At 36.0% G+C, this 26,155-nt stretch overlaps 1 protein-coding gene across 6 annotated transcripts in view; it reads left to right on the forward strand.

Moving 5' to 3' along the window:
* LOC106096158 (cyclic AMP response element-binding protein A) overlaps window positions 1-26,155 on the forward strand; it is a 326,488-nt gene that overhangs the window by 279,283 nt on the left and 21,050 nt on the right. The window contains exon 1 of one of the 6 annotated variants that reach the window (XM_013263748.2): window positions 1,514-2,295. The exons of the other annotated variants lie outside the window; for them this stretch is intronic. Coding sequence (XP_013119202.2) covers window positions 2,239-2,295 — 57 coding nt within the window. The 5' untranslated portion in view covers window positions 1,514-2,238. Of the gene's footprint in view, window positions 1-1,513; window positions 2,296-26,155 lie in introns of those variants that run through there. 6 annotated transcript variants of the gene reach the window in all.

The raw sequence follows: 26,155 nt of genomic DNA on the forward strand, positions 1-26,155 counted from the left end.
CAGCTTATCTGCATCACAAATACTGAGTTTTATAAATACCACAGTTTTTTTTTATCAAATTCATCGGACGGAAAAAATCTGAAAAAATTAAAGAAACCCGTATAATGGAACTCGCCAACTATGGAGAAAATCAAGCAAAGGTCGCATGCATACATACAGACACACACAGAAAGAAGTAAAATTGCCAAGAGTGTAGGCCCGATAGGGAGAGGTAGTCATGCAAAACTAAAGAGAACTCAACAGAGAGTCGATTTATTTTTGAACATGTACCCATACTGACATAGAATGCATGACTCGTCGCTCGACTCGACTCAACTTGGCTCTTTTGAGATAAAATAAAAGTTAAATACATTTCAATGTGCCTGAGTCTATTGGTATGGGAAACCAGCATACAAAAACAAAAATTAAAAACCCAAATGAACACATACTTGCACAAATACTCGCCGCACACAAACACTCAGAGCTGCTCTCACATCACGCTTGAATTTGCTTTCAAAAGAATTTCACCGACATTTAGTTTAGTGGTGTTTCTGGTGGCAGTCGTACTTCGGACATTCTACCATTCACACACAACAGTCAGTCAAAAGAAATTTATAAAACACATTAATTTGTAACTAATTATTATAAAAAAAACTTAAATTATTCGCTACGTGAAACACATTAAAATAAAAAAAATAATTACTACTGTGTTATCTTTTTGTGCTTTATCGATTCCCTACCACAAAACCAAACAAATAAAAGAGTTGTAAAAAAGTTGAAAATTACAATTTTTACTATCAACCAAACAACATGCACACACAATTAAGTGTAGAAAAAAATGAAATAAATTCATTAACTAATGCTCAAGTGTGAAAGTCTAAAAAATAAAATTGAAAACGGAAGTTGTGTGACTAAAAACCACCCGCCCCCCACCCCACCCCAAAACAAACCACCAATCCAAACCAACCATCAGAAAGAGGAAAACAAGAGCATGAAATGCATAATACATTCGTATGTTCATATTTGTTGATCCAAGTGAATTGCTACATACTTCCATACACACACACAAACGCAGGAAAAGTGAAAAAATGAAATTTGCCATCAACAGTTTGTAAAAGAAAAAACAAAAACCAAATTAAAAATATTGCATGACAAACAATCGAGATCTGATCAAGACCGGTGGTGTGGTCTCCCTTTCTTATTTAGCAACAAGTGAATTATTTAAATGACAGCAGCAACCAATTCCAACAACCCAACCCATTCCACCTAGAAGGCCTTTCGCACAAAACAAGAAGCCCCCGCCGAACCAACCAACCAAGAAAAAAGAAAAAACGCCAAGAAAACTTTGAACAGACCATGTCCAATATTTTTTGTTCATTGCAATAGAGCGCAACTGGTGAAAGAACCCCAAGGCAGCCCAAAACCAAACATTTTGTAGCAACAGGTTTTCCCCGCCGCCACAAACATTCCGTAATCGAATTCTGTCCAACGTCCAGACAAACAATTTTTCAAAGAGAGCAAGAAGCGCGAGAGCAAGAAGCGCGAGAGCAAGAGAGTCGGCAAAAAGAACATAAAAACACATACGCGGGAACATGGGACACAAATAATTGTCTTTAGAGAAGTGCGATAAATTAACTTTGATTTAAAAATAAAAATTATGTAAATGATGACAAAAGAGTTTTAACGAAAAAACGACAAAACAAATTATAAGAAATACTAAACTGGGTTACAGTAAAAACAAGAACAACAACAACGACGACGGCGACAGCGACAGCGATAACATCAACTCATCTCACAATTAATGCTTCTTTATTGGCTGCATAAAAAACACAGCATACAACAACAACAACAACAACAGCAGCATTAGTTACAAATGCATGACTAACCGACAACAGGAGCACAACGCCAACGACTACGATGAAACATGAATTTAATTGAAGCATAAAACAGTCGCAGTACAAGATACATACCCCACAACAGACACAATCAGAGGCGATAGACAACGATCTTCACAGAGAAGAAGAACGAAAAACAAGATTTAAGTGTGAAAACATCAACAGCTTGACTCCTAAATCGATTTATATTTCGGATAATAAACGAAGCACTTACGCGTTCGCTTTCAACGGCCGGAAACTATCGCAAGCTACTTCTTCGAGCATTGCCATTGGAGGAGTTGGTGGGCTCGATTGACGCGCCTCTCCCTCTCTCTCTCTCTTTTCCTTAATACTTTACCCAAGGCTCGCAACAATTCCGTTCACCATGGAAACATTCTACGATGGCGATCTCAAGGATATATGGGATTCGGATTTGGATCCTGTAAGTATTTGTATAGATAGATAAGGCAACAGAGTTATGGTCCATTTTTGCCCAAGGTTTTGCAATTGCATGGGATTTTAATGCCAAATGATATGATATGCAGTAGCGACGAATCGTAGCTGTTTCGACTTGAATTTGGAGTTTTTGGCAATAATCATTAATTTATTATTAGTGAAATAACTTAAAAAAAAATTAGAAATAACAACAATAGCATGAATTAGAGCAAAGAGAATTTCATTGCTGATAAAAGCAAGGGTAAAGCTTGCATGTCTCACATAGCACGACCCAACAATGTTGAATGTTGGTGGTTCCTTTTGCCTTCGGCACGTTTTTATTGGCCGATGGTACGCAACAGAGTGAAACGCCAAAGAATCGCTCCAAACGGTTGTTATCATCTAAGCACCACGACGAACCTCCCTTCCTAGTCGGGCAGCATTGTTGTTGCATTTTTCAACAAAACACAGTTTACAGTTATTATGTTCTTTTGCGCCACAGCCAAAGGCGGACAACAAAAAAAGAAACAAAAAAAAAAAAACAACCCCAAAGAACAACACTATTTCCTCTTATCACCAAAAAGGAAATGTCAAAGATTGTTGTTATGTTTTTTTTTCATTTAGTTTTATTTTCTGATTTCTATTTGTTTTCAACAACCACCATCATGTCTTATTGGCACTAAAACAAGTGGGGGTGTTGCTCAACTGCGACAAGACCCAACCCAACAACTACGGTACTCTAAAAGAATGTTGTCTGCTTGCCAGCAGCCTTGATTGACTATCTCGAAAATTGTAAGGTTAACAAGTATTCTCATTTAGGTTTTCTTTGGAAAACGAAACATTATCAAGTCATTAGAAAACGAATGAGAAGCAATTCATCCAGCATTCACACATTGTCAACTATGATGCGGGGGGCGCCATCGACTATCCCTGCTATCGCATGGAACATCAAGTTTGGTTTTAAACACATACATATGTGTATCCAGCTTTCTGCACTATATATTGTATATACTGTATATATACTTCACCATATATAATCAACCCATACACATAACTTGTTGTGATATCTGTTTTGTTAAATTTGAAGAGTGCCTGATAATGTGTAGAATCAATTCCCTAGTACACCGGTGGTGCTTCAGATATGGCAAAATGTCCAACAACACTAGCAAAATAATACTTGTAATAAATATTCAAAAGGTGGCCAGCCTGGCTTTGTTCCAATAATTAGAGACTTTGGCCACTAATATAATGTGCATAAGTCAGCATATCAGAGCTAATGTGGTGGCTTTAAACTCCCTGTTGTTCTGGGAAACACAATTAGATTTCGGCTGTAAAAGAGTGAGTGTGAGAGAGAGAGAGAAGAAACTGTCTCTGTTCCCATTTTCATTACGCTAAACCTGATGGAGTCAAATTTGAAACGATCGAGCACCCATTATTAGGAGCGAACATTTTTCTCTTCCTTAATAGCATAATTGATATTTGTGGAATCAATTAAGCTGAGTGAAAGTTATTTAAAAATTTACAAATGCAATGATCTTGTAATCCTGCAATAGGAATTGGCTTACGCACACAAATAACTTTTTAATTTAAAATGCGAAAATGATAATGCCAAGCACCCTAAATGAAAAATTTTCAATTATTGTACATTCAATTAAAAAAAATAATGAATTTTTTTAATTATTCACATAATATAATTTTTCAATTGATACCATTAAAAATGGCGGAAAAAGTTAATTTTTTTTATTTAATTAAAAAATTGCTTTTTACATTTTCACTTTTGAAAGTTCTTTGCTGTACTATTCTTTAAATATAAAAAGCATTTGAACGAAATGGTCTATAGCCGGTCAATGTCCTGCAATGCAATCTAAATAAGATTTTAAGACCAAAAACGAAAGAGGAGACAAACCAAACGAAAAGCATGTCGCATGTGGTGTAGGTATCACTGCCTATACACAAAACAAGGGTCGAATTACCGCATACGTAAAGGAGTAAAATCGTTCGAAATCTCCCTATCTCTTTATTGAAACGGAATTTTTGAACTTTAGGAACGCGAATGTTTAAATCGAGCAATTTTTATAAGAACTTGACATCAAAATTTATATACAAATAGTACAACACACATTAAGGCCGGGATGAAATTTCATTGTAAACGAAAGCGCTGCACTGGCAGCATCAGCCGATGGTTGATCTCAGTGCAGAGAACAAATAATTTCGACAAAATTGTGTTTGTTTCTTGCTATTGGCATTGTTCGATCTGAATAAGGGAAGTAAGATTTTACTTGTTTCCTATTGCGCTTGTGAATCAAGTCGTCTTAAAGAGCCGTGTTCAAATTCAGATGTGTGCTTTGCAACCTACTCTAGTTGGGTTGGTATGCAGAGCAGCGAGATCCATTTGACAAATTTCTGCCGATGATGATTCTGGCGAATCGGGAATGGCGATACAGAAATCCGGTCAAATGCTTTTGGGCAACATCACACATTCTGCCTCACTTTTGAAAGTTCTTTGCTGTACTATTCTTTGAATAGAAAGCACTGAACTAAATTGTCAATAGCCGGACAATATCAACACACAGATGATATCAGATCGAACACAAAACGTCCACAGGCGTTCATATTTTGTCAACGTGTAGTGTATAGTTTTTTTTTAAAGATTACAAAAAGTTTTTGTGTTCCTCTGAGAATCGAACCTGTGTTCCATCCATCGCATGATTCTGTGTTTAAAAACTTCTTAGCACAATGTACCACAGCCGCTTATTTACAAACAGATATTGGAACTCAAGGTTGGTATACAACACATTTTGAACAGATGATGTTCACAATGGTCGGAGCATCAATCACTTTTTTAATTGAAAACAATGTTAGTTTCAAGTCGGGCAAAGACGACCCTACACCACATTGCATATGCAGGCTAGTTCGTCGAAATTAAAGTTTGCTTAAATTTTAATTTCGCCCAAAATCCGCGCCGTTTTCAAATTAATAGGAGTGCTACCACCTCATATTTTCAAAAGTCAAATTTTGTGGTATATCGATATCCAAATTAAGTGATATTCTCAGGTTATTTAGAAGGTTATGTAAGAAGCAAAATTACAAATAAAGCTTCGTCTCTAGCCCAAAAAAGGTGCATATACCAAATTACAAGGCGATCGAATGAAATTTTCGACCTGTTCTTTGTACACAAATTAATTATCTGTGATCACTTTATGTTTAATCGGTTGATCGTTTTCTTTTTATTAAAGTTTAAATACTTCAAACTGATTCTGCTACAATTCATTGTTAAAGCGCAAATGGGTTAGTTTAAAGATTGAATTCTGCAAAATATATATTTTCCAGTATCTACACTGAGAAAAATGCTTATCGTAATTAAGAGTTAATTCCATATGATATTTATCCACGATTAGCTAAAAATTCTTAAAGAGTTAGAAAATAAACTTTGTACAAACAAGACTAATTGCTCATTAGCATCTTAAAGTAAGCTTACAACTCGGGTGGAGTTTGTAATTTTCCTTCAACGATTGTTTTTGAAATAAGCGAGAACTTTACTAAACGTGGATAAATTTAATCGATGACGATACTTTTTCTGAAATTTAAACTACGTAGAAGAGCATATAATCGTGGACGATACCTTATTACTGAATGAACTACGTAGACAAATTTGGATTTTTAGTTCAATATAGCTGAAAGGTTCATTTCCATTTCACAAATACATGCTCGAAATTAAGAACAATTAATAATGGTGATACATTGTGTCTATAAACAGCATGTTAAACAAAAGAAAAAAGCTGATCAATATAAGCATGACCGTCTTTTATGAAAAGAAGTTCGAAAATGTTTTTCTTTTGTCAGTGTTGTGTTAAATTCAAACAATAGTGACGTGGGTGAATGTGTAGAGCTTTTGCTGTTGAACCATAAGTTCCTTGGTTCAAATTTCAGCTGCGATAAATGGTAAAGTTTTATTTAACTTACAATTGCAATTGCTCATGTTAAATATGTCTTGTTGTTGTTGCAGACCTTGTCGATGAGGAAATCCATCGTATAAACCCGGTACGTACAACCGGTTGCCATGGGGTTGATTAATCCATTTTCGATATGTGTTGCGTTTTCGCACCAGTGACTTGGCGAACATTTACATGTATGTTTTGGCTGTATGTTGCTAACATATATTGGAAAAACAGTTTTACGGATTGTTCTGACTCCACAAAAAAAAAATTTTAAGTTACATTCTTTTCAAAAAGGTGCCTGTGGCATTTTTATTATAATTTTTCGCAAAATAAAAAAAAAAAATCACTTTTTACAACCTTTACATTTTAATGGAATATTAATTTTAACACCATTTGCACTCCACTAGAAGATAGGAAGAATTAAAAAATATGTATGTATCTTTTCAATTTTATTTTTGATATTAAATATAGTGTCTGCCCTATAATTTTTTCCAACCCCAATTACTTGAGAAGTATACCTTTTATTTATCAGGGAACCGATAAAGGGGTAGCGGTCTAAGATGGGTTAAATATGTCTTCTTCAAAATAGCTGAGCGATTGATAGCTGGGATGGAGGGAGACATACGGAACTAAATGTTTGATGTGATAAAGATGTGTGTTTGGCGGCTTCCAGAAAGTTCTGATATTTCCAATAACTTTACATTTCGGTCTCAATGCTTGTAGGTTCACATTTTATTTGTGGCGTGTTTAAAGTGAACTAGAACTATGTAAAAACAAGTTCGTAGCTGTTAAGAAATTGTTGAACTCATAACGAGAATACAATTCTTTAGCGCTTTAGCGTTCATTTTAACTAGTGTTTAGGTTCAAAATGTTGTGAGTGTATTGAGCCTCTTGAGCAATATGTTAGGCTTATAGGGATTAAAATCATTGTGATTTAATTTAAATTTTACAGTGACTTTCAATCTCTTCGAAGGGCAGAAACCAAATCGCTTCATTCAAACAGCAGCATTACTCGCATGTATGAGTCTGTTCTGTGTGTCGTCACATCTGAATTTGGAAAGACTCACACTTGAACAAACAATTATTTCATTTTTTGAAAGATAAGACTCGTTTTTTGAAATAACTTAAAAATGCATTTTCCCATTTCAAACATAGCCACGCCATATCATGGCTTGCCAGCAGAGATCCGTAAAATTATTGTATGTCGCAGCATATCAACATCGAATGACCTTAAGATAACATTTCCATTTTATTGATTTTCAAAAATTCTCTTTGGAAACAGCATAAAAATTGAAGAACGAAAAAACGGTCATTTCCAATCTGTAAACAATTGTAAACTGAAGCCACCGGCCCGATCTGCAATCATATTTCACTGCGCGAAAGTTCGCCACTGTATAAAATTTACGTAATTAACACCACACTTCAGAGATATTCCAAGTTTTCAGCTGAAGTACTTGAAATTGATTTAAAATTTGTTATTTCTGTTATGCTCGCACACACAGAGAATCAAATCATTGGGAATGTTTGTTATCTCTAAAAAATTTTTAATTTATAAATAAATTATCATTTTTTGTTAAAAGTACGAAAGAGCCAACTCTCAGAATGGTGCTGTCGCCCGTTTGCCAGCAACAAATCTAAGTTTGTTATCAAGATATTTTGTAATGAATTTCGTCTGAGTTGGTTGCATGGACTTGCTGGTGGTGATAACAAGACAATTCTTCCAAGAAATAAAAAATAAGCAATTTTGATTATGTATTTCTCTTAAATAAAAAAATAAAAAGAGGCATATTGCGATTGCACACTGTTTTTACGTGGGGGGGGGGGGGATGAGGTGAAATATATTTCACCAATATATTGCAAATTTGGAAGAAACGAGGCATACAACTGCTGCCAGCCAATTATGTTATCACTAAGCACTTTGTGTTCCAGCCAGAATTCGCAAAGATTATTTGGAGCAAATGACAGACCCGTTACAATGTAAAAGTATGGGGCGACCCCGTAAATTGCTAATTGCAACAAAAACAGGGACAAGTGAAATTGCTAACTTGCCAAATGAAAACGCCTACTAGATTTAGTAGATCATTTCGGCCACTTCAGCGATATCCACCACACACCAAGAATAAGAGTGAAATGGAAAACAAAAACATTTTTTTGCTGAAAGTTGAATTCTTCTCTTGCACGAGCGTTTACTAATTCATTGACATGAAAAAGTAACCTTGTTTATGGGCTACATTGAAACTTAATAACTAAAACAATACAGAATTGTGATGATAAACTTTATTGGACATATGCAATTCTGGCACGTTTCAAGATCTCTTCTTACGAAGGTCGATGGCAGAACGCATGATTCTGGCAAAATTCCATCAGTGCTCTCAGATAAGAACCAAGAAAGTCAAGAAAAGGTTATGAAATAAACCAGAAGCTTACAGACAGACACGTTTAGAGGCACCTCCCTAGACAAGAATCATTGCAATATCGCCGATGCACGTGTTTCGATAACGCAAAAACAAAATGATCGCACCATGCTCAGTGTTGCCAGGCAAAAAGGATAGGGTGCACAGCCCTGTCTACCCCCATCCGTTGCCTTTCTTCCGTATCGCCAGCTATTAAACTTTTATATGTACACATACAAAAGTTTTCTTGCATATCCGCATTTTCGATATCCAACGTTGCTCAGCATTTCCTATAAAACGCTATCGTAAGCTCAGATCGATGCACACACATAAACTAAGCGCAGAGAAAAAAAAACCCCAATGATAATAAATAGCACATTTTTGTTTTTGTTTGGCCAACTAAATACTGCAAATCACTACTTTAAAATACCAATATAGCAAAGAAAAGGCTAAAAAAAACTAGACAGCGGAGCGACATTTTGAAACCGTTTTCAGTTACCTTTTTTCTTTGTTTATCAAAAGCCACAGTTAACGTTAATAATTATGAAATTATTATGTTTGTTTTTTTCTTCTTTCTATCGCGTGCATGTGTGTGTGTGCGGGGGTATTTAACAATAAAAATAATTACCACAAATTGTAACAGATTTTGTTTTTAAACAAGCCTGATTTAATTGGCCCAATATACCCACACACACACACTCTCCCACCTCAGCAGCAGGCACGTACTTTTGTCCAACTGACCATACATTGGGTTGTACCGAAAACGTGTTGCCACTAAATGTCGTGCAAGAAGCTTGCATGACGAAACAAGGCAGGCAATTATTGAGACAAAGAGTTCGAGAGAATGTCTTAAAAATAACCTAGGTTTCATTTTAAATTTACAGAGAGTAAACGTTTGAATTTAGATTTTTGGAGTTTTAAATTAAAACGTTAAGAACAATTTGCGTTTTTTTAAGCATTAAATTGTATTTAATGGAACATTCTTATTCAATACGACTATATATATTTTGAATTAAAATGAAGTTCAATAATATTTGCCCCAACTTAAAACGATTGTTAAACTAAATTTAAAGACGCCCCACATTCAACCTTAAAGTTTCATTGACGAAGAATATTTAAATGATATTAAGGAAGTTTTTCTATATTGGTTGCATAATAAATTGTTAACTTTGAGCCTTATATTGAAAAACAAAATTGAAATCATTGTACCTTTGTTAAAGAAACTATAAAATGAAGCAACTTCAATTAAAAAAAATCCTTTTTTTGGAAGTTGTGCTTCTTTGGCTTCACAAAATATTGTTGAAGTTAGGAAGTTGAGTCTGAGGTAAAATTAGAATCGGTAAGCGATCGAAATTCTACTATTAGTTTATGGTGATTTAAATTGAAAGATTCGCTTCTTTGGGTCGCAATCATTACCAAAATCCTTCAATTAACCCTTTAACGCCTGCCCCTCGATCTCCTTGTCCGATAATTTTTGACCGGACTTGATAATTTTTAAAATATTTAACATTTTTTTTTTTTCATTAAAAATTTTTGAAACGCAGTAAAGAATTTTTTCCTATGCCACTATGCTTTAAAAACATGCACAAAAACCATGTTCTTAACATTTTTACCAAATTGCGAAGAAAAGTGGATTTTATTGACTTTGACCTAAAATCGCACCTGCTGTAAAAAGGTGTACGCTTATCGCCATAATTTTTTTTATGTAGAAACCATAAAATGCAACAAGACACTAAAAATGTTTCCAGAAAACACACTCCTAAGAATTTTGAGATGATTTTTTTCGATTTTTTGAGCGACAAAAAAATTGCCGTCATTCGACAAGCCAATTTTCCCCCAAACCACATCCTTTTGACGGGAGAATTTTTTCTAAACTTCTTTTATTCCACTTTACGCCAAAGGATACCTCTGCCCTAACTCGAGCTGAAATTTTCTGGCTATTTTTCTGCTCATTCATCTTAAATGGGCTAAGAAAAAAATTTTAGTTATCTTAATCCGTTTTTATACCCACCAACGAATGATGGGGGTATATTCATTTTGTTATTCCTATTCAGTTTGCAACATATCCACGAATATCCATTTCCGAACTTTGTTATACATTCTTGGTCGTGGTAAAAATCTAATGGGTCGATCATGGATTACAACCCAACTTCAGTTGAGTTGCCAATGGTCAAAGTTGTTCTGAATTAAATTGCATATGATTTCACTATTTACCTGGCACCGAGCGTTAAAACACACAGATATTGAATGAAACTTAGAAAAATGTCTAATTTAATAATTTTTATACCCTTTACCATAGGATGGGGGTATACTAATTTTGTCATTCCGTTTTGTAACACATTGAAACATTGATTTGAGACCCAACATAGCATGTATATCTTGATCGTCTTGACATTCTAAGTCGATTTAGCCCTGCTCCAGTCTGTCCGTTTGACGAAAGCACGCAAACTTTCGAAGTAATAAAGCTAGGCGCTTGAAATTGTGCACAAATACTTGCAATTGGTGTGAGTCGGTTGGAATTGTAAATGGGATATAAGTATGGTGCAAATCGGTTCATGACCTAATATGGTTTCCATATAAACCGATCTTCAAATCGGTCCATAACCTGATGTAGCTCCCATGTAATTCAATCCTGGATCTCTACAACTGTGCCAAGTATGGCCCAAAACGGCTCATTACCTGATATAAACCGATCTCGGATGTCCACTTCTAGAGCTGCTAGATATTTTGACTTCCAACAATTGTGCCAAGTATGGTCTAAATCGGCCCATAACCTGATATAGTGCCCATACAAGCAGATCTTTCGATTTTATTTCTTGAGCCACTGCAGGGCGTAATTCTGAAATAGAGCTGAAACTTTGCGCAGATTTTTTTTATCCATAGGCAGGTTAAGTTCGAAGATGGACTATAAGAGACTATAACTTGACATAGTCTCCATATAGCCAGATTTCCCGATTTAAGTTCCATAAACGACGCATTTGTTAACCGATTTCGCTGATGTTTGGCACAGTGAGCTATATTCGGTTCTTCAAGTTCCCTTATCAATCCAGAACCCCCTGGTGTTGCGATATGGCAACGCAACAATGTTGAAACTCATCAACATTTTTCAATACTTCAACTATAAAATTGCAAAAGTTTGACGTTATGAAGTAAATTTGGATGTTTTTGAAAGGTGAGATGTGCGTGTTTCAAACAAGTGGTGGTTTGTCATTTTTGTCAAAAATAAGCAAAAAAAAATTGTTAAAACAGAAATTCAATATAAAGTTCCGGGGTGATTCGAGTTTATATGGCCTATATCGGTCTATATTTGGATATGCAAAATGCAAATTTGTCCATGAACATTTCATTAAGGAACAGGGGCACACTTCTCACATATCAATGAGTGCTGTCCGATTTAAATTTAAGTTATATGATAAGGGGCCTCCTTTTTATAGCCGAGTTCGAATGGCGTGCCGCAGTGCGACACCTCTTTGGGGAGAAGTTTTTACATGGCCGCAATACCGTTTTTTCAAATGGCATAGTTCCTCACAAATGTCGCCAGCATTAGGAGGGAATAACCACCGCTGAAATTTTTTTCTGAGTTTCTCATCAGGATTCGAACCCAGGCGTTTAGCGTCATTGGCGGACACTGCGGACACTGCGCTATGGTGGCCTCTTTATTAATATACCGATCTTGAGGTGTAAGGTCTTGAGCGCTTTAAAAGCGAATTTACTATTCGATTTCGCTGAGTGTGGGCTGTGTTAGGCTCTCCGATATCCGTGCCCTATATGGTCCAGATCGGTCTATATTTGAATATAGCTGTCATATATACCGATCCCCCGATTTAGGGTCTAGGGGCTATTAATATAGGATTTATTACCCGATTTCGCTGAATTTTAGTACAATGAGCTGTATGTAGGGGTCTAACACATTCTGAATATGATCTAAATTGGAATTTTATTTGGATATAGCTACCATATAGACCAATCTCCCGTTTTATGGTCTAGGACAGTAAATTGTGTTAGACCTGCCACGGACTTGGCGAGTTTGGCCCATATCGGAACATATTGGTTTGCCCAAAAAGTAATTGCGGATTTTTCATATAGTCGGCGTTGACAATTTTTTTCACAGCTTGTGACTCTGTAATTGCATTCTTTCTTCTGTCAGTTATCAGCTGTTACTTTTAGCTTGCTTTAGAAAAAAAGTGTAAAAAAAGTATATTTGATTAAAGTTCATTCTAAGTTTTTTTAAAAACGCATTTACTTTCTTTTAAAAAATCCGCAATGACTTTTTGGGCAACCCAATATTTCGATATGTGTAGTTACTAGGGTTCAAAAATGATGTACTTTTCATCGGACTTGGCATAATGCGGTTGATATGTACTATATCCGAGGTGGTGGGTAATCAAATTTCGGCGCGGTCGAAGGTACATGTTTTTTTGGGATTGTACGTTAAAGCACAGGTGGGGGTTGGTCAAGTTATTGACCACGATAATGTTATTGTCATTAGAAAGTTCAATTTGTTTCTATGAGCTAAAATAAAAGTAATTCCCATTTCGGTGATTGGCTAGATTATCTCATTCTGGAATTGTTTACAGGGTGGCTTACGAAAAAAGTTGGTTAACCGCTAGATGGAATAAATAAACGCACACTCTTTATTGCACATTATGTTGAACGCAGGCAAGTACATTAGCCCAAAGGCTTGGAAATAATGCGTGCAAATCTCCAAACAATCAATGTTGGTCAACTTTTGTGAAAGCTCTGCGTTACAGTCATGCCTTTCAATTTATCAGGAGGTCTTAAAGAAATTCATCAACCGCTAGATAGGCTACCCTTTACAATATTTTAAGGAAATGCCAAAGTTCGTATACCTCATGGTATGGTGAAGGCTTTAAAAGAATCTCCCAATTTGGACAATGAGTAATGTTGTTTTCTTCTTGACCATCATACGAAACATACTCACGAAGTATTTTTCATACGATTTATTGGGATTTCCGTTTTATTTTTGATCTCATATTTGTTGCGACTACATTTTGCATAGTGTTCAACTTCGAATCAACCTATTTTTATCACTTAAGAGAAATCGAAAAACATTCAGTATTTATTATTAATAAATGTACCGTCAAACCGCAACGTTTAGTGGAGAAACCGATGCAAACCTCAATTGAAGGAACAACTCCAATCATAAGAAGAACGTTTGTACTAAGCGACTTGAGAAAACTCTTTGGAAAAACAAATCAACGAACAGTTTCTTGTGACGACCAATGCCAAAACACTAAAATGCCAACCCCAGCACTACATAGGTACACATTTTTTAGTTTAGTTTTTCCCAAGTTTTCTCTTTGAAAGAATTTCGGCACACCCTAATAAACAAACATTCTATGTACATGTGTGGTTTATGGGTTGGGCAGGAAAAAAAGCAGTTTTAGAAAAAAGCAGCCCATTCTTCAAATACGAAACAAAGTACCAACGAATAACTGTTCAATGGGTTAGGTGACATTTAAAAAATCAAGTCAATTTCTTTTTTTTGTGTTTTTTTCTATTTCTTTTTTGGTTGTCATCACCGACGTCGCAGTGATACATGTTCGTATGTCAAATAGCCAAACAAACCTACATAAATATTTAGGCAATGCAAAGAGTTGGCTTGTGGCGGTGGAGCGAAAGACGTCATGGAAGTAAAGGTTTTGTTTCTTTTGTTGTTGTTGTTGAAGAAGAAAAGAAAACAAATTAACATTTGTAGAAACGTGTTTGTGAGGGAATTTATTAGCCAAAATCAGCGATTTAAAACTGAATCATATCATTTCACTTCATTGAATTTGATTTGATTTGCAAGAATTCAATATGCGGCTTTACGGCTTTAACTCTGGCATTTAAAAGCCACAATTAAAGACTTAATGGAATTAAAGTATCGGGAGTGGAACTAAAGCTACTTGTTGCTAAGAACATAGGCAAGGCAATCTCTGATATTTGGATACATACCCACAGGCAATACATATACGCATATGGACAGTAGTGGATAGACCAGACAGACGGATAGACCATAATGAAGGAAGACTGTTTATTATTAAATTATTGACAGGGTTCGGTTAGCCGTCGATTTCAAATGCATATTCAAACAAAAGTAATCTTTTCGCATACTCAAATTGAAGAAAAACGTGCGAATTTTGCTAACATATGTTAGCCAAACACGTTTCACTTTCAATGGTGCTCTGTGACAAGTGGCTGGGGGTGCAACAGAAAGAGAAAGCATCCCATCAGGGTGGGGGCAATGGCAAAGAGGAAAGGCGGGGTGAAAGGAATTTGTGTCACATCTGGAGGAATGAACAACAAAACCACAACAACTGTAGGTTTGAATTTCGCACCCACGTGGTGCGCATTACGAAATGCGCAGAGAGAGGCGGATGCTCAGTTGGAGATGGGTTAAGAACTTGCACTGGTCGCCGCTATTGTCACAGCCAGACACAGCAACAAACAATGCTGTCAATTGAGCAGCAACAACAATGATTGCTATCACACCAACTCTTAAGCTATCGAACAGAGAAACAACATGTGTGAATTAAGAACAAAGATGCTCTTTATTTGCAACCGAAACACATGCATAACACATACACCCGCATCCATAGCAGGTTAAAAAAAAATTTCAAATGATTAGACAAACATATTTGTATTGCACCAGTGATGGTATCTCAATATGTTGGATATTTCAAATTGCTCGCTTTAGAAAATAAAAAGAGGAGTATAACAATTTCTAATCGCAATCTGGAAGCAAATACTAAAATTCTAGCTGCAGAGTTCCCAAAGGCAAAAAAAAAGATAAAACTCATGTTGAGCGCATTCAGTTTACTTTGGTTTGTTTAAGATGAAAAGTCCTAAAATCAGTATATATTGAGTCTATATTTAGATATACATATGTTCCGTTATTGTCCAACTTGATTTAATCATTGCTTAAAGAAAACCAGAAAAGAAAGGCAAAAGGCGGTGGTGGTGGTGACCCTACACCTACCCTATAAGTTGAAAGTGGGTGCTATATCCAATTTTTAACCAATTTTGATGGACCTACGCGGATGTTTTCAGATGGGTTATTAAACAATTCGCATCAAATTTCGAATAAATAAGCTTTAATAACTGGGGTTGTCAAACAACAACATCATTTCAAATTGCCCAAAATCTGACGAACATATATATGGGAGCTATATCGAAATCTAAACCGATTTCAACCAAACTTCTTAGATATTGTGGTAGTCGTCAGGGAAAGCGTTGTAAAATTTGAACATTTTTACCAAGATTGTTCAATAAATACGCTTGCAGTGGCTCTAGAATTGAAAATCGAGCGATTTACATATATGGCAGCTATATCTAAATTTGAACCGATTTCTACGAAATTCACAAGTAATATAAAAAGTATAAGAAAATCCTTCCTGCCAAATTTCGAGGGAATCGATTAACAAATGAGCACTTTATTGCAATATTTCTCAAAATCGAAAGAATATATATAAGAGAGCTATATCTAAATCTGAACCGATTTCGAGCAAACTTCTTAGATATTGTAGTAGTGGTTGAGAAAAACGTTCTACAAAATTTTGGGAATATTGGTCAATAACTGCGCTTGCAGTGGCGTGAAAATCGGGAGATTTATATGTATATGAGAGTTATATCTGAGTCTAAACCGATTTCTCTGAAACTCACCAGTAATGTCGAGAGTCAAGAGAAGATCATTCCTGCCACATTTCGATAGAATCGGTTAATAAATGACTACATTATTGCAGTATAAGTCCAAATCGGACAAACATATATATGGGAGCTATATTTAAATCTGAACCGATTTTTTCGGTTCAGTCAAATTCAAATTGCCGACTAAAATTGATGAGTGCATGAAGAAAAACCAACATCGAAATAAAGTCATGTGGACCAATTCTTTTTTCAACTTCTCATCAAACTCTATTTTTAAATTCCAAGAATAACTTAAAAGGTACAATGGCTAATGAATTTGTTGGTGAACAATGTTGACAATAATTGAGCATTGATTTGGTAATGTAGGCAGTGCTGTAGGTAGTATGATTGATTTCCGCAAGTGTGCATTCACAACAAGCATACAACACATGGGACAAACAATTCAAAAAAAACCTATGCTGTGTAATTCATTAAAAGGCACATCAATTTTTTGGGATTTTGTTATTAGACCTTCATATTTATGCACGTGGCTTTCATTCATCTTTGAGTGTAAAATGCATCTCTCGATATTGGTTTATTAAATTGTTGCTAACCAAAAACGAATTGCCGGCTCTGGCCAAAAATTAACCATCATTCAGGTTTAGTGCAGTTTTATGTACATAAAATGTATGCGAAAATATTTTAGTATGATAACTTGTGTATGTGTGTGTGTGTCTATTTGTGAATGTGCCATTACCAGTTTCTGGTTTTCTTCAAGCAACGGTTGCTAGGTGACGTCAATGTAAAAATGCTCATGCCAAAGACAATCTTGCTGCTCAAAAGCATTAACGGCGACGCGGACAATCTCGGAAACCTCATTGCTGGTCCCCAGTGATAAACTGAACAATATTTACAGTTCCGTCTCTTAACGTGAGTGCAACTGCTGCGAGCCAGCCGCGTCGACCAAATTCACTCATATTCAGAAGAAAGAAAAAATAACTAAAACCAATAAAGCATGCACTCGACGACATGGTCGTCACCGTCCCAGTCAACGTAGCGCTGTATTTGAAACGCTTGCAGCAGTCGCGTATAACAAGCTTAACAAAATATTTATGTCGATACGTACACATATGCACATATGCACATATGCATATGTACGAACAAACGAGTATGGACAAAAAGCGAATGGATCCCCAAAGAAAAACAAAAACAATGAACAACGGCATTCAGTATTAGCAAAATTCAATAGATTTTCTGCAGAAAACCTTAATGGTTACAAGGTAAAATTGTTTGCCAAAGCGTTTGGCGTTTGCATACCACCAAAATCATGCCAAACAACCCAGCGAAGCGATGCTCAACAGCAGACGGACTAACGAACAACCATCCAAAGAGATTATCGCAATAATGAACCGACACCATCATCAGCAGAAGCAGCATCAAATCTCTCAACAAAGTTTGCTAGGAAACAATGAGCGTGATGTATGAATAACTGTGATTAAATACGCCACACAATGCCGCCGCAGCACTCCAAGCTTTTCGCCCCTGCATGGCGAATTATTCATTGGTGAATGGATGCCTAGAAAATAGGAGTGTTGTGTGACTGGTTGGCTCGTTGGCGTCTCGATGTGGTGCAATAATGTGGTTTTGGAATTAGCACATGTGGAATTCTTGTGATACCACACCGGCATTACATTTTCCGCCAGTTTATCCTCACTCCCCCCCACACACACACACAGGTTTGGAGAAGACATCGTGGGTGTATGTCTCCTATTTATGCTAACCAATGTCGCGCTCTCTACTGTTCTTTAAAAGAAGGCTTCCTGTCGCTATCTTTAACGTTTGCTGACTATCTTTTTACAGTTGATTACTGTTTTGCGAAAGTGATAAAATGAAAGGATGAACGATGAACACCTACGCATCGCCTGTTGTGATATTTGCCACAGCAAAAGTGCACAGGAAAATAAAATAGGAAAGCCAATGGAGCATAGCTATTTTTAGCATAACGACCATAAGGAACAACCGAGCACGCTAACGTCACTGTTACCATTCCCACTGTAGTGGGGGGCACATGATGACGTTGTTGATTAAGACGCAGTATACTCTTAATTTGTGACGTACTCATACAAACACGTGAGTGGATGCAACAAGTGTGAGAACACACACACACACGCACACACAACAAACTCCAACGCGCACGCCACACTCCATTCTATTCTCTAAAACACACACACATACGTAAGAAATAGAATTTAATTATTATCGACCTTTTCGGCGAAAATGTAGGCGGCATGTACACTAAATCTTTGCATTTAAATGTCCGTGGGTAATTTTGTTGTTGTTATTTTTTATGCAAATGATACGCTAGTTTCTTCCGTTTTACACTATGTAGATCCATTAACACTTGCCAACAGTAGTTACGCATGGGTTTCACTGTTTTTGCACGGATTTTGTGTAAAAGAACAACACTTTTACACTATGGACCAAACTTGAGCATATATATTCTCAAGCAAAATCACATTCTCACACCTTAATGTAGTCAGAAATCTGAATATACACGGAAAAACAAACAGCCAACAATTTTTTTTAGTAAAAACTTAATAGAAAATAAAATCGTTTTCAATTAAAAAAAATTATTGATCGAATTATTTTTTAATTCAATTTAAAGTTCTTTTTTCAATTACAGTCGTCCCATTTTCAATTAAAACAAGTAAAAAGGCGTTAAGTTCGGTGGGGCCGAACTTTGGATACCCACCACCTCGGGTATATATGTAAACCACCTTTCATCAAAATTCGGTGAACATTTCATACTTTATGTCCCATATCAATTATATCAAAATATGTTCCGATTTGGACCAAATACTAATAAGTACAGTAGCTATATTTAAAAATAAACCGATCTGAACCATATACGACACGGATGTTGAAAAGCCTAACATAAGTCACTGTATCAAATATCGGTGAAATCGGATTATAAATGCGCCTTTTATGGGGCCAAGACTTTAAATCGAGATATAGGTCTACATTGCAGCTATATCCAAATCTGCACCGATCTGTGCGATATTGCAGAAGTATGTCAAGGGGCTTAACTTAATTCACTGTCCCAAATTTCGGCGACATCGAACAATAAATGAGCATTTTATGGGCCCAGAACCTTAAATCAAGAAATCGGTCTATATGGCTGCTATATCCAAATCTGAACCGATCTTGGCCAAATTGAAGAAAGATGTCGAAGGGCCTTAGACAACTCACTGTCCCAAACTTCAGCAAAATCGGATAATAAATGTGGCTTTTATAGGCCTAAGACCCTAAATCGGAGGATCGTTCTATATGGCAGCTATATTCAAATCTGGACCGATCTGGGCCAAATTGACGAAGGATATTGAAGGGCCTAACACAATTCACTGTACCGAATTTCATCAAAATCGAATAATAAATGTGGCTTTTGTGGGCCTAAGACCCTAAATTTAAGGATCGGTCTATATGGCAGCTATATCCAAATCAGAACCGATCTGGTCCAAATTGACGATGGATGTCGAAGGGCCTAACACAACTCACTGTCCCAAATTTCAGCGAAATCGGATAATAAATGTGGCTTTTGTGGGCCAAAGACCCTAAATCGGCGGATCGGTCTATATGGGGGCTATATCAAGATATAGTCCGATATAGCCCATCTTCGAACTTAACCTGACTGTAGCGTGATTTCAACAGACAGACGGACGGACATGTTTAGATCGTCTTAGATTTTTACGCTGATCAAGAATATATATACTTTATAGGGTCGGAAATGGATATTTCGATGTGTTGCAAACGGAATGACAAAATGAATCCTTCGGTGGTGGGTATAAAAATAATTGATTCACAATTAATAAATATGTGATAAAAATATTTGTAATTTTCGATGAAAAATTAATTGATTCAATTATTTTTTTAATCGTATCTTAAACAATTTTCAATTATGGTGCTTAAGTAAATGCAACTAAAGGCCATTTTTTCTCCTACAATATAAAGGGAAGGAGATTTCAACATCACACATTTCGACAAATCTATAGCAATACCATGGCAGCCGGTTCTTCGGCCATCTGTAGGGCATCCCTATCCGACGTCCACGGATCTTTTCCCAAACAACGCACCTCAAGTTCATGTTCCAGGTGTGTATCATATGTGTGATCAAATAAAAAAAAATTATTGAAAATCTAAAAAATTTTAATTGAATATGCACTTTTCGTGATTGAAAATTTGTTCAATTACTTTTTCAAAAATGGTGATTGATGTTATCATTTTCGTGATTGAAGCAGTTTGAATCAATTGTATCAATTAATTTCATGATTGAAACTGATTTTAATTCGTTTCTATGTAATCTATCATCTAACCTATTATTTTTTTTTTACTAAAATACTATATGCGGACTATAGGAACATGTCATCTCGAGCAAAACAAAACCAAGTTTCGAATTGTTAAAAACCAAATTTCAATTGAATTGAAAATTTGTAACCGGGAAGGAGGATGATTGAAAAAGGCAAAATTCTTCAACTGCTGACTACGGGTACACTTACCCTACATTCTTGAACTAGCATTTGCTTATGCCTGTATTTGAAAGTAGTTTAGAGAACCTCTTAATAAATATGTATGTATACACATATACATAAATATTTGTGTGTCGACTTTTGGACTTTTGGCATTTTATAGCTGAGGCATTATTGGCTTATATACATACATATACACACATACATACCATTTTCGTTGATCATATTGCGTTGCATTATTGTGAGTTGTTGCTGCACTTAACTCTGTTTTACACTGCAGAGTACCGCTTCATACGAAAGTCTAGAAGAAGGTCGACAAAAGACAAAGTGGAAGACAGACAGACGGTCAGACTTGCACAACTGTAGCCGCAGAAATGAGGCAGACAATTGTTGTTCAGCTTGGCAACAATTCCTTTCAATTGTTTAATAACAACTTTCTTTTCAAAACAACAACCAACACTCAATGAACGAATGAAACAAAAATATGTGCTGCCATTGTTGCCGATGTCTTTACAGTTGCAGCAGCGGCAGCAGCAACACTACTACTACCACTACCACCACCATTACCTACAACAACAACAACGAGGCATGCGATTGAATCAGTCAGTCATTCAGACCATAACACAAGAGTTTGCTTTTATTACTCTATGCATTGCTATCATGTTGGTCCGTCCGATGGCCGGAGCAGAGCAGAGCAGAGCGGATCACATTGGATGGAATTTGGTCGTTGGTGGTAACATGAAACACAGCTCTGAACTTTGAATTGTGGGAGCGAACACCTTTCACTTTACCACCACCACAAGCCCCATTTTACAATCAGCAGCAGCAAGATCGCGTCGTCACTATCAATGCCGCTTATGCGCTGACTGGTAGATGAATGGATCTCTCCCCACTCTGCCCTGTGTGTACTGGCAAAGAAATACATCATGGAGTTTAGCAAGAAAATGACACAACTACCACTACGATAGCAGAGCATAAAAACGCACAACAACAACAACAAATTAAAAGTGACAGGGTTTTTGCCTGCCGCACACCAGCAACATTGACGGAGTAACTTGAAGAATTTGATTGCCGAGTGCTGGTCGGTCGAATGAATATCTTCGCACCAGCCATCAGCAGGCAGGGGGCAAAGAAATGAAAATGTGAAAGGTTTCGTCGGCTATGGATTTCACATTAAAACCTATATCAGCAAGAAAAGGTTTTTGATATCCATGGTCTTCACTTCATAGCCACTTTCCTATATTTTTGAAGGGTTTTTGCTGCAAAAACTCAAAAAATCCACAAACTCAAAATGTCCACAGCCACTCGCACACATTGCCATACGTATATTGAAAATACCTGCTTAATTCGCTGATGAAGTGTAATAAAAAAATGCCTTGAGTTTCTTAGGAGGCAAAAACGATTTTTGGAAATTAGTTCAAATTTGACAGAAAAAAATCGAAAAGCAGGTTTTTGATTGTGGAATGAAATGTTGATACATTCGCTTTTGCCTGTTGTTATTTCTACATGCACAAGTTGTCGGTATGTAAGTTCATTAAACCGGATCACCAGAAAAATCGACAAAAAAGATATTCCACAGTTAGTACCCAAAATTGTCAGTTGCTAAACTCTTAATTAGCCATGTTAATTTTCTACAAAAAAAAAAATACCTATAATGCAGACAAAAAAAAACAACCAACTGTAGGACAGTATTTTTTAACCAAAGAGCAATCACAATTTTAGTAGGGTCTTCTTTTTGCCATTGGTCACGAATAAAAAAATCGTTGTAACAACATTTGGCAAGACAATGAGAATTAGTCTTCCTTTATTTAAATAGTATGAAAGATGTACCGTTAATTTTTTTTTTTGACTTATTGTAGGATATACGAAAGTGAACAATTACCGTACTAAAATTCCCATGAACATTTCATCAAAAAGAAGGGGATACTTCTCTCATATCAATGAGTGCAGTCCGATTAAAGTTTAAGCTCAAAGATAAGGGGCCTCCTTTTTTATGCCGAGTCCGAATGGCGTGCCGCTTAGCGACACCACTTTCTATAGAAGATTTAACATGGCAGAATACTTCACAAATGTTGCCAGCATTAGTAAGGGACAAACCACCTCTGAAAACTTTTATGATGTTAACGCCGGGATTTTAACCCCTGCGTTCGGCGCCATAGGTGGACATGCTAACCTGCGCCACGGTGGCCTCCACACCTCCATTATTTGAATGCAATTGACCAATTACCAAAGAAATTTGCACTTAAGTATAAAAAATAAATATATCTAAAATATGGCATTGTATTCAAAAAGAAAATTTAAAACATACCCAACTCCTTAATTTCCCTCTGGCCACCTGCAGAGTAGAAAAACAAATAGTATTAAAAAAAATAAAAAAAAACACAATTTAAAAAATAAATAAATAAAATTAAAATATATTACACATTGAGTAAGATCCAATTTCATTACATTTTAAGCGTTAAAAACAGGATTAATGTTAATAACCTATACCACAACTGTGAAACAGGCTATTATTGTATAACTTGCAGGTGCATTTGTTTCCCTCGCTAAGAAAAAGACAAGCTAGGCCCTAGACCTTGTTGAGTACAGCGATCGGCTTGGAATTACTTCCTGATTCGATTAAGCTATGTCTCTCTGTGTGTCCTTGTATTTTTGTAATTAAGATACAGGTCACATTTGTTGTTTGATTGTCATCAAATTTTTAACGTGGCATTTTATTGGTCCAAGGACGAACTTGCAAAATAATACATATTTCCCCAGCGCGAACGGAACGGGCTAGAATTATCTTCTTGAAAATGAAAAAACGTCTCGAAAAAATAAGGTTTGGTAAGAAAATTTTGAAAAATCAAATTTTGAAAAAATTATTCATTCCCAACTTAAAGATTATCGGGAAAATGTTCATATATTATTTGAGAATCAGTATGGATTTAGGAGCGAATATGGAAGCTGTCATGAAGAGGCTGTCATTAACCTCATTAATAACATTTGAATTATTTTTTATGACTTCTCTAAAGCATTTGATCTTGTAGATCATTCGATATTGTGTAAGAAATTAAAGCTGTATGTAATTTGCGGTAAAGAGACGTTGATTGACGGCTACCTCAAGGCAGTGTCTTTGGTCCACTTCTTTTTAAAATATATTTGAATGACATCAATAATCTACAGTTATCAGGAAGACTATTTATGTATGCAGACGATCTTTGCTTTGCCCATACAAGCATGAAGTTATCTAAAAAGCAGTGATGCTGCGCTCATTGTTGAATATGCAAAGATTAATAAACTAGTTGTCAATGCAAGTAAAACAAAGGTTATTTCGTTTTCCCCCAACTAAATACGTCAACCAAGTATTTGCCCAATAACTGTAAATGGTACTGATCTTGTTCAAAAAGCAAGTGTAAGGTATCTTGGCGTACATTTACTAGAAATTTTAAATTGGAAACTCCATATTGATTGCTTAAAATCAAAAATATCACCTGCTATTGGCATCTTGTATAAAATTAGAACAAAAGTTGTAAAAATATTATATTTCAATCCTTAATTCAAAGTAATTTAAACTACATGGCTCCCATATATATGCATATAAATAGAATTAAGATTTGAAATCACTACAAATTCTACAAAGTAGGGCGTTCAAAATTATAAATAACTTGCCAAACACATTTCCTACCATTGAATTGTACAGAGACGTCGGAAACAATATCTTACCTATACATTCATTATATAAATTTCAATTACTCCAATACATGCACAAAGTCGTACACAGTATTGGCCACCATAGCATATTGAATTGAGACATTTGCAACCCAATTACAACACGAGGAACCATTCAAATCTACTTGTAGCTAGATGTCGTTTAGAGCTGACAAAACAGAGAATAGAGCATATTGGTGGTTGGTTGTATTGAAATATTGAACAGTTTACCAACTTTCTTAATAGAAACTAGTTCACCATCATTATTTAAAACAAAACTTAAAGATTTCTTAGTTCAAAACATAGAAATACTTCTTATATAATATTCCAAATATTCACGTCAACTGCCTATTGACAACTTGTTGAATTTATTGTACAGTTACAATTTAAATTAATTTAAAACATAACACTGAATTACCACATTCCACATTTGTTAATACTGTTGCCAGGTAACCTCAAAAATACCTTTGAGGCGAGGAGGTTTTTTTTCTTTAATGTGTGGTAATGGGAGGAAACGTACATTAAGTACCGTGATTGGTACTAAATTTGACATGTAGGTACAACTAGGAAATAGCTGATGGATGACTAAAAGACCTATTAAAAATTCGTACACTTTGGTACCATTTTGTACATAACTTATCGATGGAGCAGAGGTCTGAAATTTGGCATGCAGGTACAACTAGGATACCAAAGATTGGTTACAATGATCTTTTTACAATTCGTACATTTTGATATCAATATCGGTACTATTTGATACTTTCTGCGCAGATGGAGCTAGAGGACTGAAATTTGGGATGTAGGTAAAACTTTGAAGTATATGATGGGCGACTAAATGATTTTTTTTCACAATTCGAACGAATGTTGGTATCAAAAATGGTACTATTTTGTATTTTTTTTTTGTGGATGGAGCTAGCGGTCCGAAATTTGGGATGTAGGTACAATTAAGAAATAAATTATGGATGACTAAATGATCTATTCAAAATTCGTACATTTTGGTACCAAAAGTGCAAAATAGGTACTAAAACATACAAAATTGTACTTTCTTTACAAAATGAGCTAAAGCGCTCAAAATTGCGACTCGTTTATACCTTGACAATATATATTGGAAGACTTAATGATTTTTCCGATTTATTGTTATTCTTTGGGAAAGGAGCGGACCGATTTCTGAAATTTTATACGCATTTAATACAAAACTTCGATCCTCTGTCCTTTGCAATTTTGCTGCCAAGATAGATATCACCATCTTAAATGACATTACCGTTCAAAGAGAGCGTTGTCAGATTTGTTGTTCCTCTCCGCATCAATTTCGTCTTATTTTTAAACCTACTTTGGCCGCGTTTTCATTCAAGCGTTCCAATTTTTATGTGTTCAAAGCAATGCGCAAAGAGGCATATATCGTCCGCGTAGTCGATGTCGCCAAGGAAGTCGTTTATACCCCAGCGATGCCATAGGCTCAGGTCTCAGCAGCATTTGTCGCCTCTAAGCCGGAATCTTGTAGAATCAAAAATAGTGTCGGCGATAAGATGCACCCCTGCTTCACTCCTTTATCGATCCCCCGATTGAGGTCCGATATGTGTGGTGTTTATTGCTGTCACGAGAAGTTTAACTGCGAGCTACTGGGCCACAGTTTGCGAATAGTGCAATACTCCATCGGGAGTAGCTGTAACTGCAGTCGCGGACAATCAGCGGTATCG

Source organism: Stomoxys calcitrans, chromosome 1 (genome assembly GCF_963082655.1).
Source record: "Stomoxys calcitrans chromosome 1, idStoCalc2.1, whole genome shotgun sequence".
Taxonomy (NCBI): domain Eukaryota; kingdom Metazoa; phylum Arthropoda; class Insecta; order Diptera; family Muscidae; genus Stomoxys; species Stomoxys calcitrans.